Here is an 18110-nt window from a genome sequence, read left to right on the forward strand (position 1 = left end):
AAGAACGACTCCAACATCTTTTGTATGGCTGCTTTGCATCTCTGTAACATCGCTGAGTTTAAATTTCTATCAGACTTTGGTCGTGACGTCATCAGAGGAGGGGGAAAAAAAGAAGCAGCAGTTTAAAAATAAGCCCCTGTGTGTATAAAAACTCGCAGAGTGACGAAAGCGGTGAGGAAACAAGGGCCCCGACTCGTGCCCGCCTCTGTGCTGCATGCTGGCACTGCGTCACGCTGGCATTAATGGTTTTTCATGTGGAGGGGTGCACGCTGCACTAAGCAGCTGAGGAGATAAAGCCCCCGCAGTGACTCATCACCAGCAGAGAAACAAAATAGCAAAGAGATGGACCCAAAAACAGAGCAGAGGAAGAGCGAGGGGCGCTGCTCGTTCACGGCGCTCTCATGAATATTCTAATTGACGGCGTTATCTCTGTGATGATTATTAAGTGTGGCCCACCAGGCTCCTCTCCGGGCTAATGTAGCGGAAAGAGAGGCGCTGTGAGAGCTTTAATAGGGTCCTCATTGTGTTCCTGGACCCTCACACACTCGTATACCTCATGTATGTTGAAACAGACGTGTGTGTGTGTGTGTGGAGGCGTGAGGTTGATCGGATCAATGTGGGTTTACTGAGGTGGTTTTGTTTGTGTCTACAGTGCCGATGTGTTACTGTGCGGTGGTTAGGTGGTTTGCTGACGTCTGTGTGTGTGTGTGTGTGTGTGTGTGTGTGTGTGTCAGCCTTATGCATATTTCCCCTCCTGCATGTTTCTAATCCCTTTCGATGTTTGCCACATTTTTTCCTCTGCACTGCTCATCTCCACCCCTGGCCTCAACCCACCAGCACCAACAGAGCATCAGGGATATTAACTGTACCGTATGCCAATAATAATGAGCTTTTACAGGAAACAATTGCCGATGCTGTTAGAAAAATCATGTATGTTGTGTAAACCGTGCACAGAAAAATGATCGTGCAAGACGAAAGCATTGCAGCCGCACTGGATCACCTTTTGTTTTGTCGGTCACCGCTCTTGTCTCGGGGGCTCTGCTTTTTTTTTTTCCGCGGTTGCTGCTTCAGCAGAGCCGGCCCTGGGACACATCACTGTGTGGCTTAACACTGATTGGTCTGGACTGGACTGAAGTCACGATTGTGGGTCAGCATGTTCCTTGTCAGGACACACAAGCTCTCTCTTTCTCCCTTTTTCTGCTGAATTTGTCCATCCCCGCAACCCTCTTTGTACACAGGCAGATAAAGCGTAGCGTGAGCTAATAAATCAAGTGTATATCTTGTTCTGAGAGAGGCTGAGCGTTGTCTCCAGCTGCCAAGAGCCTGTTTACAGTTGAATTATATTCAAATGTTGTTCTTGAAATGCCCGGAAAAAAATCACCTGCAGACGCACGAGAATTTGTAATTCAAAGCCATCTATCATTCGACGGGGAGAAAAAAAAAAACAGCTTGATGGCTTTGTGTGCACGTGAGCGCGTACATGTGTTTGTGTTTTGTTTTTTCCTCCTCGTCACTATAGTGACGGCTTTATCAGAGCCAGACGAGAGCAGCGCCCCGCTGTTTACCGTTCACTGTTTCCCTTTTCACAGATCATCACTTCTACCAGCCAAGTCTGGAAAAAAACACGTCGAGGAAGTTATTTCCAATCGTCTCCGCTGAGTGCACGTCCCGAGAGCGAGGCTAAGATGTCTAAAGTGTGTATTCTCCTCCCTGCAGGTGTCTCGGCCCAGCTGACAAATACCCGCCTGAGGAGGAACACCTCTGTGGGAACTCCCTTCTGGATGGCTCCTGAGGTACAGTAAAACCCGGCCTATAAACGCCCCCGCAGCCTCCTCTCTTTCCACTACATTAGCCTGGAGCAGATCCCAGTGGGCCACAGTTAATAATCATCACAGAGATAACACTGTCAAACACAATGTGCACGGAGAAAAATGGAATGGACGGCCTCCGTCATTCGTTTCCCGTCCAATCATAGCTCCAGCGCGCCAGAGTTCATATACTGTCTTTACAGTAATGGCTTCATAAGACACTGCTCGCTTTACACCAGTCACACCCTCCTGTCCTCCGGCTTTATGGCAGGTTAATGTAACTTTCTCCTGTGGTGTACGAGCAAGGTTATTATGGATACATTGAAACTTAAAACTGAAACTAGATGTGAAAAAGCATTTTATTTTACTGAAATAAAAGTAAAAACTAGAAAAATAACAAATGATATTGTGTGATTACATAACTATCTATGACAGTATCTATGAAATATCTATGAACGTGTCAAGCAAAAGGGAAAATTGGTGCATATGTTCATGTTTATATGTTTACACCGGGATGACTGTGAGGCACACGCCTTCACAAGCCATTATTTGTATTGTAATATGTCCGATCCGATTAAATCTTTCTGATCCGATTAAATCTTTCCGCTGACGGACATCCCACATATTATAATAAAACTAAAACTAAACATCTTTGACACAGTTTCAACACTGTGTTTATGTTTTAGCTCTCATATAGCCCTGAATACCTCCAGCTAAATGTAGACGACTTCTAGCTGAAGAAGTTTAAGATCATTTTTATATCACACAATGTCAATACTGCATGTAGAGCAAGAGTCATTTCAACATTGCATTTAGGCTTTAGGTCTGAACTTAAACTGAGACATAAACCTACTAATGAAAAATAAAAAACTGTCACAGCTCCGTGTGTGCGATGACAATGTCAGGTGAGGTCGGCTCCTAGCTTTTGTTTTTGCTCTTGACTCATATAAGTGGAGTTGTGACAGTGATCAGTGCTTTTTCTTTGTAACGTCTGTTTCTATTGTCTGACCTAAATCATGCAAACAGTTGGTGATTAGTCATATCTCTCTTGTTTCGAACTGTTAAGCACGGCGCAGTTTCCTAAAGGAATAACAAAGCTCAGGATTCTGATTTACACCCAAAGCAATGTTTTATTGTCAGTGCAGGAAGAGTTCAGACGTCATGGAGGGTTAGGGTCAGTGACCGGCTCCTCACCTCTGCTTTAGGCTGTAGGCTACATTAGCTGCTACTTGCATAACACACCCGAGTCTCTCACCCGAGTTGTTTGCTGCCAGGATGCATCGTTAAGTAGATACTTAAATTAAAAAATGTGGCACACCAATGGAAAAACAAGGATAAATACCAGAGAAAGCAGACATCCTAGATGTAGGAATACAACCTAACCTCAGCAGACGTCTCTCCCGCGCAGAGAAATGATTAACTGTGAAGGCCGAGGCATGTGTGGGGTTATCAAACAGACACCTTTCATTTATATTTCAGCAAACTGAACCCACAACACCTCAGGGAACACCTCAACATGTAGTGGCGTCCCATCACCACCCGTCTGGACACTCAAGCTCAACACTGATCAAGATTACCATTAGCAGCCTCTGTAGGGTCGATGGGTAAACTTACTCCGCAGTACGTTGGTTTTTTAAATGTGTGTCACAGAGGAGCCTCGCACGGCCTCAGATAAAAATCTTTTACATGAGGTTTGCATGCCGTGCAAATTTAACGTCAGAATACGACGAATGTTGTTTCCTGTCAGGAAGATTTTAATCTCATTTGTGTAAGAAGATGATGCAGCCGGGCTGGACAGGAGACGCTCTGTGGTTTGAAAGGAGTCGGTTTGTAAACAAGGATCTGCCGTATTGTTATAACCAGAAAAGAAAGGTTTTTGCTGACTTTTGCGGGAGTTTCCTCATTAAAGGCGACATTTCTGGATGATTTAAGAAGTACTGTTTTCATACGGACACTTTCTAAAGAGGAGCTGGTTGTGTAACTTTGAGTTGTGGGGTAAGTTTTGTCACATTTACACAAGTTTATTCATTTTGAAGGAGCTTCATTTTTATTGCCTTAGTTTAAGAATATATTTCAGCTTCTTTGTACATTTTTGATCATTAAAAGTTTCTTATTTGGCAAAAGAAGTCTTCAGGACAGTTGATTAAACATTTTTATTTTTAATGTAGAGTTATTACAAAATAATGAGAGGGCATGTGTGTGTGTGTGTGTGTGTGTGTGTGTGTGTGTGTGTGTGTGGTACGCACCTTGTCTTATTGGTGATCTGGTAACGATTTGTCTGCTTGTCTTGTCCCTGTTCATCGGCACATGTCTATTGACGGCTGGGAATATAAATCGTATTGATTCCGGACAAGCGACAGTAATGGTGACTGTGTGCGTGTGTGTGTGTGTGTGTGTGTGTGTGTGTGTGTGTGTGTGTGTGTGTGTGTGTGTGTGTGTGTTTGTGTGCGGTTATGTGTACACATGCCTCCCACTCAGAGATGATTCATGTTGTTTGATTGGGTACCATGTTGCCCCCAGGACAATGATGATAGACTGTGAGTGTGTGTGTGTGTGTGTGTGTGTGTGTGTGTGTGTGTGTGTGTGTGTGTGTGTGTGTGTGTGTATGTGCTCACAGTAGATAATGATGAGACTGTAGCTGTCTGAGTTTTGCTACAGTCTTTATTAGGTTCCTTTGATATTTTGATTTACATATTGCCCTGCTACATGTTTGTTAGGTGTATAGTATGTGTGTGTGTGTGTGTGTGTGTGTGTGTGTGTGTGTGTGTGTGTTTATGTGTGTGTGTGACTCTCTAATAAGGAAGTAAAACCAAACTTTATAACTCGAGTCCCCTCTCAGTACGACTATATAACAGGATAAAAGACCTTTCATCTCGAGCTCAGGGAGTCATGAGGGCAATTTCTACTTGTTCAGTTTGAACTGTTCGGCCCAGTGTCACATCAAAGTGTGTGATAGACCCGCCGATACACTAGAGGTCAGCGTGCGAGGGTAACAGTTTGCCATGACACGCATGAAGGTGCACTGCCAGCAGGAGGCGATAATGAGGAAAACAACGTATGAATGTGATATGATGAGCCAGAAAGCCTAAGTCTGGAGGGCAGTTCATCCGAAGGCCTTTCACCGAGATTTAACTGACTTTAATTTCATTGACTGTAGCTTTGGTGCCTTTATTTTGAAAATGTGACCAGACTTTGCATGTTTGTTATCAGTAACTTGACCACCAAAGAGACTGAGTAGTGGTGAGGCCAAGTGCAACAGTGACACGTGGACACTGTTTGTGTGATACTGGCTTTAACTGTTGAAGTTTAACTGTTGACTGAGTCATGTATGTAGCTTCTGTTGGTGTTTTCATTATCTTCTCTCTGCTGCAGGTAATCGCATGTGAGCAGCAGCTCGACTCCACCTACGACGCTCGCTGTGATGTCTGGTCGCTCGGCATCACCGCCATAGAGCTGGGAGATGGAGACCCGCCCCTGTCTGACCTCCACCCAATGAGAGCCCTGTTCAAAATACCCAGGTGAGCCTGCATCACACCAACACTGCAGCCTACAGTCATTATCAGAGGGCTGTGACTCTGCTGCTATCGATTAAGGCTTATTCCACTGTTTCAGTCCATTTTAGTCTGTTTTGGTGATGCTAACCCGTTAGCCGCTGTGCTGCCCTCAATACAAACTAGATTTATTTAAATTAAAAGCCTACAGTTGCTCATATTATGCCTTATGAATGCTTTGGAAATGAGTCTGATTGATTGTTTGGGGACACTAACGACCCTCTTCACATTCATCACTCACAACATGCATTTCCTATCTCCTTTGTTTTGATGCCAAATGATTAATGACTGTGTCAAAGTGAAGGAACAACAGCGTCTTTATCCGTTTGACATCCTGCATGTTTTTCACTCCAATGCACTTAAACACGGTGACTTCTTAATTGCAACTTATGGGCCGAGAAATAAAAGCTCCCTTTGACAATGTGAAAGCAGGCATGTACTGTATTATACAGTAATCTGGACAGGCGGTGCGTTAGCATTCATTTATCTGTGAACAGACATTATGTGTCGGCGTCGAGCTGGAATTTACACCAAGCTGACAGAATAACAGGACATTTTCTCAGCATTTACATTTAATATGAGATACTTTAACACTTCTACTTAAGTACTATTCGTATCGGTGACTTTCTCTTTGAATCCCAGAAATATATTTTGATAATGAAATATAACTCATTTCTGTTATTATTGTTTTTTGTTTCAGTCTGATACAAACTCTTGTTCATGCACGTCACGCAGGCGTATGTCGGCCATGATAAATTACCAGCAACACTCAAACTGTGATGTCAAGAGTGCATCCCTGTTGAAACTGAAGCGTTCGTGGCACCTGCTAATGTTAGCTGCAGAACAGGAAGGAGGTATGAGGAGGTACTCGGACAGCCTGATATTGTCTGAAGTGGTACACAGTGTAAAAAGCTGGAGCCAGTAACTATTTTGACAGATTAATACTTTATCCACCATTTAATAGACACATTTTCCAACAGTAGATCGCTGGTACTGTCTGCTGAAGGCCTGCAAAAAGACTGAACTCACACAATCTTCTGTGACGCAGCCTGTGACGATGTAGAGACAGGGTAATGCACAGTCGTTTGCAGCACTGCAATCCGGAAAAGCCGCCTCCTGCTTCTCTGTACTGAGATGTCACCACACAAAGTACAGTCTTCTTTATTTCAAATGGCTTTTTTCAGCTCACAGGGACTTATCCATAAACCCCTCCCCTCCCGGCACTGATCCCATACATCCTGTGGGGGAGGCCGCAGCCTTTTCTCATCTCCGCGCATTGTGGGCTGAAGGTGAAAAGTAATTGTTTATCGTCTCCTGATTCCAGTGTGAGAGCTGCATAAGCACTTACCGTCTCTGTCATCTCAACGGCACAGCACTTTGTCCATCGCTGCCCCCAGACAGTGCGCTCCTGCACACACACACACACACGCAGACACACGTCAGATACACACTCCTGTGTCGTGGCCGTCCTGTGTGTTTGCTGCGGGGGTCGTGCTCCACAGGAGCCATCACGCAGCTTTCCCAGAATCTATGTGACTGCTGCAGCCAGAGCTTCAGGCTGTCTGTTCGCACTCCTCACGTCCCTGCTCTCATGACTCTGGGTTCATTCGTCAGGCTAGTCTCAGAAAAAGCCGTGCTGCAGGCGCCGGATCAGCCGCACCACGTCTTATTTAATTCAGGCTGACTTCAGCTGTAGTGTGTACAAACAGAAGATCATCAAGGACATTCATTTTGATGTGTTTTCCACAATGCCCGAATACATTTGTCATCCTTCAGTGCAGCTATTTGTAGCATAGCTTGTACCTGGAATTGCACCATATATGTGTATATATGGTGCCATATAATACACAGTCCCATTCCTGCAGCAAATGTTACCTTCCTGGTGGTCGATGCTGTCGATTGTAACCGCAGGCACCATTACCAGGTGCAGCTCCACATGCTCCTAAGGGGCAAATTGGTATCGGCTGAAGGGTTTGATCTGAATTTTGAGGTTTGGCAGCTAGCAGTTGGTTTGCTAGATGGTTAGCTGGTCAGTTAGCTAGTTAGCTAGGATGTAGTTACTTAATAATGTCGTGCAAGCTAACGCTAACGGATTATTTAGGAAAGTGCGTTACCTAATTGCTATTTAGTCAGGTAACCGGTCAGTTTGTATGTAAGTTAGTCCACCAGATAGCTAACTCAGCTTTTGTCAGACAGTGAAGTTATACTATTTGGGTTTTTGGTCTAAAGGAAATTGAAGTTGCTAATTTGTTAGCAGTTCATCAGTTGTCAGACAGTTATCTAGCTACTGTAGCTCTAGCTTATGAAGGCAAGTTAGGCAGCTAGCAGTTAGTTAGCGAGTCAGTTCGCTAGCTGGCTGGGGTTTGGTCACACAGTTAACTCACCCAAGCTGACTTCTGTTGTTGTTCTGAAAGAAATTGATGTCAGTTAACGCTAATCGTCAGTTAGTTTTTAAGTTAGTCAGTTAGCTAGCTGGGCTTCGGTGACACAGTGACGTCATTGCCTACTAGCCACCTATTGGAATAAGGCCTAACCTTAAAGAAAATTGATGCAAACCAACAGTTAGTAGTTCATTAGTTGGTCGTCTAGCTAGAAAGCTAGTTTGTTATAATATAGCATTATATAACCTTCCTTCTTTTGAACATTCAACACATAAACCTAAACCCAAAAAAAGAAAGACGTGGCGACAGTTTATTCTCAAGCACAAGTCAGATTTTCTCTGTCTTTCCGTCTGTCCCTTAAATAAAAGACAGAAACAGAGAAAAACAGGACGGGACTGAGATGACAGTCCTAAAGTCAAATCCAGGCTCAAAGCGTCACATTCTGAAGCAGATAAAGACTAAAACTGCTCTTCTAATTATGTACAAGTAAAAGGATTTAAGCATTTATCCTTTATTATGTGCAAAATAGAAGATTTGCCTCACCGTGCCTTGCAGGACAAAATTTACCGGATATTAAAATCAAAAGACGCTCCCATATTTGTAACCGGGGAATGAGAAACTCAAAATAGTCGTTTAATTTAAGTCTCTGCGAGACTGCGCTGGTCTTCCAGATAAAAACACTTTAATAGTCGCAGCATTAGCAGGACGGTTTTTAGACGGTGTCTATAACGGGTGTGTTTGGTGATAAACAGGAGATGTATGCCCTCTCATTAGACCGATCCGTCGCTGTCAGAGCCGTCGTGTAAGAGGCCCCAGTGTATTAGCAGGCAGCGTTGACTTCCCACCACTTGCCAGGAACCCTCTTGTAAAAAAAGGTACTTAAAGAAGAAGAAGGAATTACAGCCAATTAGCTCAGTTGTTTGTCGGGTGTAAGGCCTTGACCCCTTGAACAGAGTAAGCCTGTCTAAACGTTAAGCTTTTAAGATCTGCTTACATATTTGACATCCAATGCTACTGACTATTGCTTTTCTGTCATAAAGTCAGCTGTATCCACACCACCCGGCTGCACAGGTGGAGCACTGTTTGTTATTGCTTCAGGGCCGCCGCAGAAACGTCGCCAGTGACGAATAGTAAAGATTTCACTGCGTCGCTCCGCTCGGTGCCTCGGCCTTTTGTTCTCCGGCCCGCCCGCGTAAATCCCATCTCATCTTATCTTTCCATTTATCTTTTCCATTCCTTCCTTTAACAGAAATCCTCCGCCTACTCTCCACCAGCCGGAGCTGTGGTCAGACGATTTTAATGACTTCATCTGCAAGTGAGTGCGGATGCTCCCGCGTCCGCTGTGCCTTCTGCGAATAATAAACATTTACACATAACCAGATGCACTTTGAATGTAAATCCAATATAAATTCATTCGCTTCCTTCACCTTTTTTCTTCCCTCTCGCCACAGATGTCTGATAAAGGACTTTGAGCTGAGACCAAATGTGCTAGACTTGCTCCAGCATGTGTTCATCAAGCAGATTGTTGGCAGAGAGAGAATATTGCAGAAGCAGTTGATTGAGCTCATTGATCTCAACCAACAAATAGGAGTCATTGAGAAAACAAGGTACTGTCCGTCTCCTCTCCCAAACCTCACATTTCTAGACATACATCCGACATGTTAGCAGTCGTGCTGCTCCTATTTCTGTTGCAGCACGAGCAGAATACTCACTCACCATAACAAGTTTGATAGATTTTGTTTTAAAGCCCACGAGAAACTTAAAGTCTGCGAGCCTCCCTGTCAGTGGGTTTTATATATGTTCGGCTGCAGCTTAACGTCTGCAGACAGTGTAATCCAAATTGCCCTCCTTTGCTGTGTGTTTTACAAGCCCTGTCGCCCTCACATGAACAACAGCTCAATCCTGCCCCGGCTTCACTGGAGGTGCGGGCTGCGCAGCATGCGTCACATGAGTCAAACTGTTGGCCCAGGAAAGTGTGTGTTGCCTATACGGTCGTGAAATGTTAATCCTATTTCTGTCGTTTAAGCCATCATGGAAAGACAGACAGAAGCACAGACAGTAATGACAGGTAACGAATGCATACATGACCTTCACGCTGCAGTAGGAGTAGATGATAATCGGCTTTGTTTTAGTGCAGTCGGAGCGCTTGCTGTAGTTGTGATCGCACATGTATTTGCAATCAACTACATGGGCTGATTTTAGATTGTTTACCTGCTAAACGTTGTTATCTGTCTCACGGGTCACGTTGCTGCCTCTGTATCTTCTACCTCTTCTTCTTTTAACATTGACGCTGCCTTGAGGTTATGACCTTCCCCACAGCTGATGAGCTCCAGCGTTCATCAATAACTTTCTAATAAATGGTAGTTTTAGCAGAGCAATTGCAATCACAACAGACACCAGCGCTTTAAAACAGTGATTCCCAAAACACCAGCACGTATCTTCTATCGCTTCAGTGACGGGATCAGAGATGTTTGGGTGGGCAGCATCGTCGTTAGTTTGGGAATGACTGCTTTAAAATGCTGCAGTATGTTATTAGTATGACTTTTACCAGCTTTATGCTACTAACCGTGTGTGGATGTTGTGTTATGGATGTGCTTGTGTAGCCTACAAGTCGCTTGCCATTAAAGAATTTGAGCTTTTGTGCAGTTAAAATCTGTTAAGTTGCGTTCAGGTGTACGGAAAGTATCAGTGTCCCTCTCCCTGATGCCCATTTCCAGCGTTTTAGGCAGCACTGGTGGCGTTTCTTTAACAACCCTCTTCACAAGGCGCTGCTTATCTTGCAAAACTAAAGCATTAAGCACTTATAGGTGCAGCTTGTTTTTCAAAGATTGAGGTCTGTTGTAGTAAAAGATGTTTTTCCTTCCTATGTAGAGTTTGTGGAAACAAAAAAAAGTTTCTGTCTCTGTGTTTGCCACTAAAGATGGGACTGAAAAGTCTTCCTGGAGGCAGATTTACCATTTATTAATTACTTTAAGTCTACTTCAGTCAGTTTCTGGCTTACTGAACTTGGTGAACACTCAGTCTACAAACTGATGGGCCCCGTGGTTCAACATTAATGCTCTGGAGGATTATATTTGCCTTGAGATGTTTATCTAGTTGAAGCTGTGATTATATTTACATTATTTCAGCTTTGTTTGAAGTGAAGAGAGCACAGTGTACTGCTACAGTACGTGTTCATGAATTTGAATTCAGGTTTCTTACGTTGTCGTGTGGAGAACGTGCAGAGCGTTACTTGTGATGCTCAGTGAGAGACTCGGTCGTGTGTTGTGTGAGTTTCAGGCATGAACGTATCCACACTAAAAGAGGAAGCCACATGAAGACGCAAGCCGACGCAGACGAGGTGGAAGACCTCGCCACCCTCGAAGTTCTGGACGAGGTAAGAAGGTCGACAGTTTTATTGTCTAGCAGAAGAATAAAATGTTGCTCCCCTCACCCGTCTGCACCAGAAATACAACTGTCGTTCTTCTTGTTCACTCCCCTTACATCAGAAAAACAGTATTCTTTAAATTCTAGTAAATATCATACACATTGTGATGGTTGCACCCGATGCTACTTGTATAATAAAACACTGATATAAACACAGTTGAAGGCCGGTCACAGCCGGACATCCTGCATCAGTCTCCCCCGATCATCCATGATGTCGCTCTGTTGAACAACTGTAGTGAAAAATGCACAGCGGCATCTTTTGCACAAATAACACTGAGAGCAATTTATCATATCTGAATGCTGCATTGACGTATTGAATGATACAATCAGTCTCAGTTGCCAGCGGATATTTCCACCCATCCTTCACTGTGAGGACTTCTGCCTGTATGAGAGAGGCAGTGCTGTTGTTGATGTACCTGTCCTCAGCAGCGAGAAGACAGGAGAATTAATCACCGCACGACACGGAGATAATGTATTGACGTAACAGGCGTCACAGGCCTTGACTCGAGGCAGGACGCACACTAAAGTACAGCTTGTTGTCTCTCATAATAAGCTCCTGACACTGATCTAGGTGTTCGTTTGTTTAGGAAACATGTCGCTTTCTTCCCCCAGAACACCGTCACGGAGCAGCTTCAGAGTCGATATGGACGAGATCAGATCTACACGTACGTGGGCGACATCCTCATCGCCGTCAACCCTTTCCATACGATGGAGATATACACTCCTCAGGTCCGTGGATGTATACGCCGCTGTGTGTGTGTGTGTGTGTTTTCCTTCTGCGCACCTGCGCTCTTACATTTGGTCAATAATGCGCTGAATGTATCTCGTTAGTGCCTCTGCAGCTCTTCAGCCGGCTGCATCCCATTTAGCCTCACCTCCACACACACACTTGCACACACTGCCCCTGTTTCCCTGCCTCTTTCACACCTGACTGACTGTATTTTCATCCCAATCATCGTGTTTTTCTTTGCCTCTAGTTTGTCGCTATTTTTCATTCCTCAGCCCCCGCAACAGAAACATAATGTATATGGTAACACTTTATATGATAGGTAATAAGGCCCTTATAAGTGTATATATTAGCATAATAAACATGTTTATTGCTATATTATAAGGTAAGTTTTGTAGATGCTTAATAAAAGCACTATAGAAATGCAAGTCCAGTTACCATTTACTTGTTAAAGTTAATAAATTCCTTGTTTGTGATCCGATTATTACCACTTATATAGTATTATTGTTAGTAAGCATGTTATAAAGACTTATAAGGGCATTATTACCTTCAATTAATGCTTATTTCAAGGGCCTTTGTATAAAATGTTATCATATATGTGAGGAAACATTTCTAACATCTCAACCCTCTTCTCTTCACAGTACACTAAGATGTACATAGGAGCTAAACGCACAGCTAACCCACCGCACATCTTCGCTGTGGCTGATGCCGCCTACCAGTCCATGGTGTCATACAACACAGACCAGGTAATGTTCAGTTTTTTACAGCCTCCTGAGGGCTGGAGGTTGTTCTGATGCTGTTTGTTGAAATAAAATGTGCAGTTTCTGAGATAACTGGCTTCAGTGGAGTCACTGTTATCTTTGTGCCTCTCCGTCTACAGTGTATTGTGATCAGTGGGGAAAGTGGAGCTGGGAAAACAGAGGGCGCTCATCTGTTGGTGCAGCAGCTGACAGTTCTTGGAAAGGTGAGTCATACAACGGTCTATAAAAAAACGATATTTCAGAGTCAGGACATTTGTAATTAACACAAATCATGTAGATGGAAGCATTTCAGACTAACGGAGCTGCAAAGTTAATGCTTTTGAATTAAGCAACAGCCGTGCACCAACTGTGAAAACAAGAAAATTCAGTATCTACCATGCACCATTAAAGCACTTTAACCATCCTCTGGAAAAAAGGCTCTAGAAAGCTCTATTCAGTTCACTTCTCGCCTGATTTATAAGTGGAGGAATGAGAAATTCCTCACACATGACAGGAATTCATGCATCATTTCTCGACATAAGCATTATTACTTCCGCTGTCTTGATTTCCCAGTTACTTACTGGAATAACGTTTCATTCAGGCCAATAATCGGACGCTCCAGGAGAAGATCCTGCTGGTCAACAGCCTGGTGGAGGCGTTTGGGAACGCCTGCACCGTCATTAACGACAACTCCAGCCGCTTCGGCAAGTACCTGGAGATGAAGTTCACCAACGGAGGAACGGTGGTCGGTGCGAAGATCTCTGAGTACCTGCTGGAGAAATCCCGAGTCATCCACCAGGCAGTGTAAATATCACTTCTCTCTTGCTTTACTCTATCTGTCAAACGTAAGCGACCTCGTGACACTTATTACCGGCTTGACCTTTATTTGTTAATCTGATCCATAAAAATTTAAATCATATGTTTGTACGTTTTCTGAACATTTGCCAAGAAGGTCATTTTTCATCCCGCTGCCCGGGGATCAATGTGTAATGGACTCCGTCTCTCTTCCTTTCTGCTACTGGTGGCATTCGCCTCGAACCTCCACTTCAGTCAATCTATCTTTTCTTCTTATCATGTGTCTGGGGAGCGAAGCGGGTCAAGTGGAGCAGCTAGCTTATTTCCTGTCTGATCAAAGATTGTGTGTCTCGCAAGTATTCTTAGTGGACCTTCAAAGGCAGACTCAAGTATAGCATCAGAAAACAGACTAACAGGTCAGAGGGTTTCATTTGACTGCAAGCCTCGTGTGTCGCTTCGCCTTTTCTTCAGCCTGTCTTTGAATACTAACACTCGGGGGGGAAAGCAAACAAGAATTGTGCTTCAGAGATGCATTCATATTTAATAACCTCTGCTTGTGTTTTCAGAGGGTTTTAGTTTGCGGATTATCTAAAAGACTTGTTAACACATTTGTTGAAAAGTTGGTATAGTGGCATCCAAGATTGTTATGTTGACTTTTTTAGGATTATATTCTGCATCTCACAAAGCTGCTGCAGAGCTATAGCAGACACAACACCCCTGTTGTCACTCTCTGAGCACTGTGGAGCCCCTCGGCAGATCAAAGATTACACAAATACGACGAGGATGGGATTCGAACCCACGCGTGCAGAGCACAATGGATTAGCAGTCCATCGCCTTAACCACTCGGCCACCTCGTCCTACGTATGGTGCTCTAAACTGACTGCTCAGCCTGTTATCATACAAAGAAAGCGAAGAACAAAATGGGACCCAGCTTGACCTTCAATTCAGAGAAATATAAATGGTTTCAAAAGGGGAATTAGCTCAAATGGTAGAGCGCTCGCTTCGCATGTGAGAGGTAGCGGGATCGATGCCTGCATTCTCCACAGGACATTACTTTCCTGTCTTCTGGAGATAATGAGTGACAGACTATCCAACTCCACAGTATTGTTGGTGGTTCAGTCAGTAAGCAACTTACATTGCTCTCTGGTTTAAAAGTTGTCAGTTGTATGCTCGGGCATCAGAAGGACCAGCGCTGACTCTCCTTTTAGTTTGGACCTGTCCTTCAGTGCCCTCCTGGTCGACTGTGCAGTGCATGTGTGCTTCCCCCTACAACAGAGAGTAGCAGCTTGTCAAGCCTCGGCAGCTGCAGTGTCGACAGGGGAATTAGCTCAAATGGTAGAGCGCTCGCTTAGCATGCGAGAGGTAGCGGGATCGATGCCCGCATTCTCCACAAGCCTTTACTTTCCTCTTGAGGAGTGCAGGGACGGTAGCAGGATGGACAAATTGCAATCTTACTCATTGTAAATGCTCTCTAGTTTAAAGTATGCCAAACGTTTCCCTTTTATCAATGATAGTCATCAAACTTCCTCCATAGACTGGGAGCATTCTTTGTTTTGCGTTCAGTTTATGCCTTTCCTGCGTGCCTTGTGGTAGAAGGCAGGCAGAGCGTTTCTCCCAGCTGCACTGGAGCAGCAGCAGGACAGACAGTAGCAGGTGGTCCGGCCTCGGCAGCCACGGGAACCCAACAGCGCAGGTTGATTCAACACCAGCCTGTCATCAAGACTTTATTTGCCCGCTGGGGACTGAAACAGTCAAGTTGATGCCCCGAAATATCAGCATGTTCAGGGATGTGGTAACTTTCAGTCATCCAGGTCTGGGTGATGTAAGGGCTTCATTGTAAACTGATTGCTTATTGACATGTAAACAGGGCAGATTAAAGATAAGTTACCTACGACGAGGATGGGATTCGAACCCACGCGTGCAGAGCACAATGGATTAGCAGTCCATCGCCTTAACCACTCGGCCACCTCGTCTTATTTTCAAGGCTTTTAAGCCGACTACTGAGCCTGATGATGATATTACTTGGATGGACAGACTTTAAATCAACTCCGCCGGTGGTGTCAGTGATTCATATGTCACTGCCTGTCTGTTAGCTATTAGCACGTATTGTTCCTTCCTCATTCAATGTCTCTTCTTTGCAGTATCGCCCTTTTAAGAGCTACATGTATGTGTGTCTCCACAGAGGGGAGAGGAACTTCCACATCTTCTACTACATTTACGCCGGCCTGGCTGACAGGAAGAAACTAGCCCACTACAAGCTCTCCGACAGCAAAACACCTAAGTAGGTTTGACACTCCTAAGCCCTCCTCTTAAACACTGTTATTTCCCCACTCACACCGCTTCCCGTGACCCCAATCGGGATCTCTGCGTTTCCATTCTGATCTGCAGGTATCTGTGGAACGAGCACGTTAAATTAGGGCCCGACATAGTGAGCAACACGTTCTACAAGGAGCAGTTTGATGCAGTGGAGCAGTGCTTCAAAGTCATCGGATTCACCCTGGAGGTACAAACTACTGCATTAATCACCGGGCACGAAGCTGAAGGTGGTCTGTCCACAAGGATTTAACTGTAAACTCTTGATCCTAACATTCATACAGACGTGCTGTCTCAAATCTGTGTACAACTAAAAGACGACATGTGAGCGAGTATACTAATCATTGAGCTCTCAAAAAATACACAAGCTTTTCAAGTGGTCTGTCACATCCAATGTATGGAGCATGAAGCTACAGGCACATGTAGGCAGTCAGCTGTTGGCATTGTGAAGCCTAACGAGGCCCAAAGAACTGATTGCCTCTGGGATCTGCACGTCAATAGCACTTATCCTGTAATCACTTGGCAGCAGTTGGAGGAACAACCTTCTCTTCTACAGTACGTCTTGTCGTGCATGAAATTAGAGCGCGCGTGTGTGTATGAGGTTGATCTTTGAGGCAGGTTTTATCTATTTTGAGACTGTAACTGCCCATCAGGCGACTTCTTCTCGCATTATCCTCACAAACGTTGCCACGAATGAAGCCTTTATTTGTTCAGCAAAGTATTATTAAAATTGCTGTGGCCCTGGCTCACAAAGCTCACAAAAATTGCCCCATCATCATGATTTCTTTGTCTTTTTATGAAGAAAAGGACATTTGTTATGTGTGTTACGACGGGCAGGCAGATCGAAATAACAAAAAGCAAACTTTAATAACAAGCTAATTCCAAAAAATAAAAGGCAGACAACAAAAGCAAAAACTAAACAAAGGACAAGCCAGAATGAAGCAAAGCATGACCGGGGAACAGACGTGAAAATGGAAAGGTGACGTGATGACAGACACACATGGACTAAATACAAAAGGACTAATTAATAAAACACAGGTGAAAAGGAAAAAAAGGTGGGAAAAAGACAAAGACAGGAAGTGGAGTCCTACTGTGTTGATATATAAAGAAGAAAAACAACATATTTTTAAAGACAGTATCTGTATCTATAAAAAATCCACTGAGGTGAGCCAGTACACAAGGTTGTTAGATGTGCCTGATGTCATTTGATATCAAGGTAACATCATACTGTCTCTCAGGGTTTCTCTCACAGTAAATAGCTGTCTATCACTTCTGCAGGAGCTCGGCAGTGTTTACAGCACTCTGGCAGCCGTCCTCAACTCCGGCGATATCGAATTTTCCCCAGTAGCCTCGGAGCACCAAACAGACAAGAGTGACATCACCAACATTTCTGTCCTGGAGAACGGTGAGAGGAGAGAAAAGAAGATTGGTACAAGATGATGTATAACCACGTATTATTTTTAAATTACCTCGGCTACACCCCCGATCCTCAGCCTCCTTCCTCTGCTCCTCTTCATTAAACTACTCTTCTGAAATCAATTCCCATCAGTGCAGACGGACTGAGCGTTACATCGCTATCAAACATAAAGGACATTGTTGTCCTCTGATTATTTTTTCTAAATCCAAACATCTATTCGGACACAAAATCCTGAGTTTTCTTCATCACTTATTTTTTAACACAATTCCTATGTTTGAGTCTGAATGAGGACAGTTCAGGTTGCACACCCTGCATGTATCACTTGCACTCATTCTACTTTTACTTTCATCCCTTCCCTCATCTAATGCCCCCGCAGTGGCGTCGCTGCTGTGCATCCGCTCAGACGAGCTCCAGGAAGCGCTGACCTCCCACTGCGTCGTGGCCCGGGGAGAAACAATCGTCAGGCCCAACACGGTGGAGAAGGCGGCGGAGGTGAGGGACGCCATGGGCAAGGCTCTCTACGGCCGCCTCTTCAGCTGGATTGTCAACCGCATCAACGCGCTGCTGCGGCCCGACAGCCACCCAGGGTGAGATCAGGAGCGGGAAGCGTGATGCGGTGTGTTCGGCTGTCGTGACTGCAGAATGAGGTCATCCCAGAAAGTTTCTACAGTCGTGTGGATGACACACTGTGCACTATTGAAAAATCCAAAATAGAAGAGAAAACTGTTGTTTGTTAGTCATGCGAACTATATCAACAGCTACTTTGTATTCATAGTTTGGTATTCATGGTCCCCAGAGGATGAACCCTAATGACTTGAGTGATCCTCTGACATCACCACGAGCAGGTTTACATGTGTGGTTGTAACAGCTACTGGAAACACTACACCGTTATGTTTCTTCCAGGATAAATTGTAATTTGTTATAATGTGTGTTCAGTGCTCATTCGCAAATG

The 18110-nt window shown here is 44.4% G+C and overlaps 1 protein-coding gene across 4 annotated transcripts in view; it reads left to right on the forward strand.

Moving 5' to 3' along the window:
* myo3a (myosin IIIA) overlaps nucleotides 1-18110 on the forward strand; it is a 60185-nt gene that overhangs the window by 23534 nt on the left and 18541 nt on the right. For 2 of the 4 annotated variants that reach the window (XM_084340573.1, XM_084340576.1), the window contains exons 6-19: nucleotides 1717-1793; nucleotides 5181-5326; nucleotides 8990-9055; nucleotides 9192-9347; nucleotides 9767-9808; nucleotides 11020-11116; nucleotides 11779-11895; nucleotides 12535-12639; nucleotides 12774-12857; nucleotides 13235-13437; nucleotides 15611-15709; nucleotides 15817-15931; nucleotides 17020-17146; nucleotides 17535-17745. In XM_084340573.1, the coding sequence (XP_084196699.1) occupies nucleotides 1717-1793; nucleotides 5181-5326; nucleotides 8990-9055; nucleotides 9192-9347; nucleotides 9767-9808; nucleotides 11020-11116; nucleotides 11779-11895; nucleotides 12535-12639; nucleotides 12774-12857; nucleotides 13235-13437; nucleotides 15611-15709; nucleotides 15817-15931; nucleotides 17020-17146; nucleotides 17535-17745 (1645 nt within the window). Of the gene's footprint in view, nucleotides 1-1716; nucleotides 1794-5180; nucleotides 5327-8989; nucleotides 9056-9191; nucleotides 9348-9766; nucleotides 9809-11013; nucleotides 11117-11778; nucleotides 11896-12534; nucleotides 12640-12773; nucleotides 12858-13234; nucleotides 13438-15610; nucleotides 15710-15816; nucleotides 15932-17019; nucleotides 17147-17534; nucleotides 17746-18110 lie in introns of all 4 variants that reach the window. The other 2 variants (XM_084340574.1, XM_084340575.1) reach the window with 2 other exon arrangements.

This window comes from Pagrus pagrus, assembly GCF_965226575.1.
Source record: "Pagrus pagrus genome assembly, chromosome: 20".
NCBI classification, from domain to species: domain Eukaryota; kingdom Metazoa; phylum Chordata; class Actinopteri; order Spariformes; family Sparidae; genus Pagrus; species Pagrus pagrus.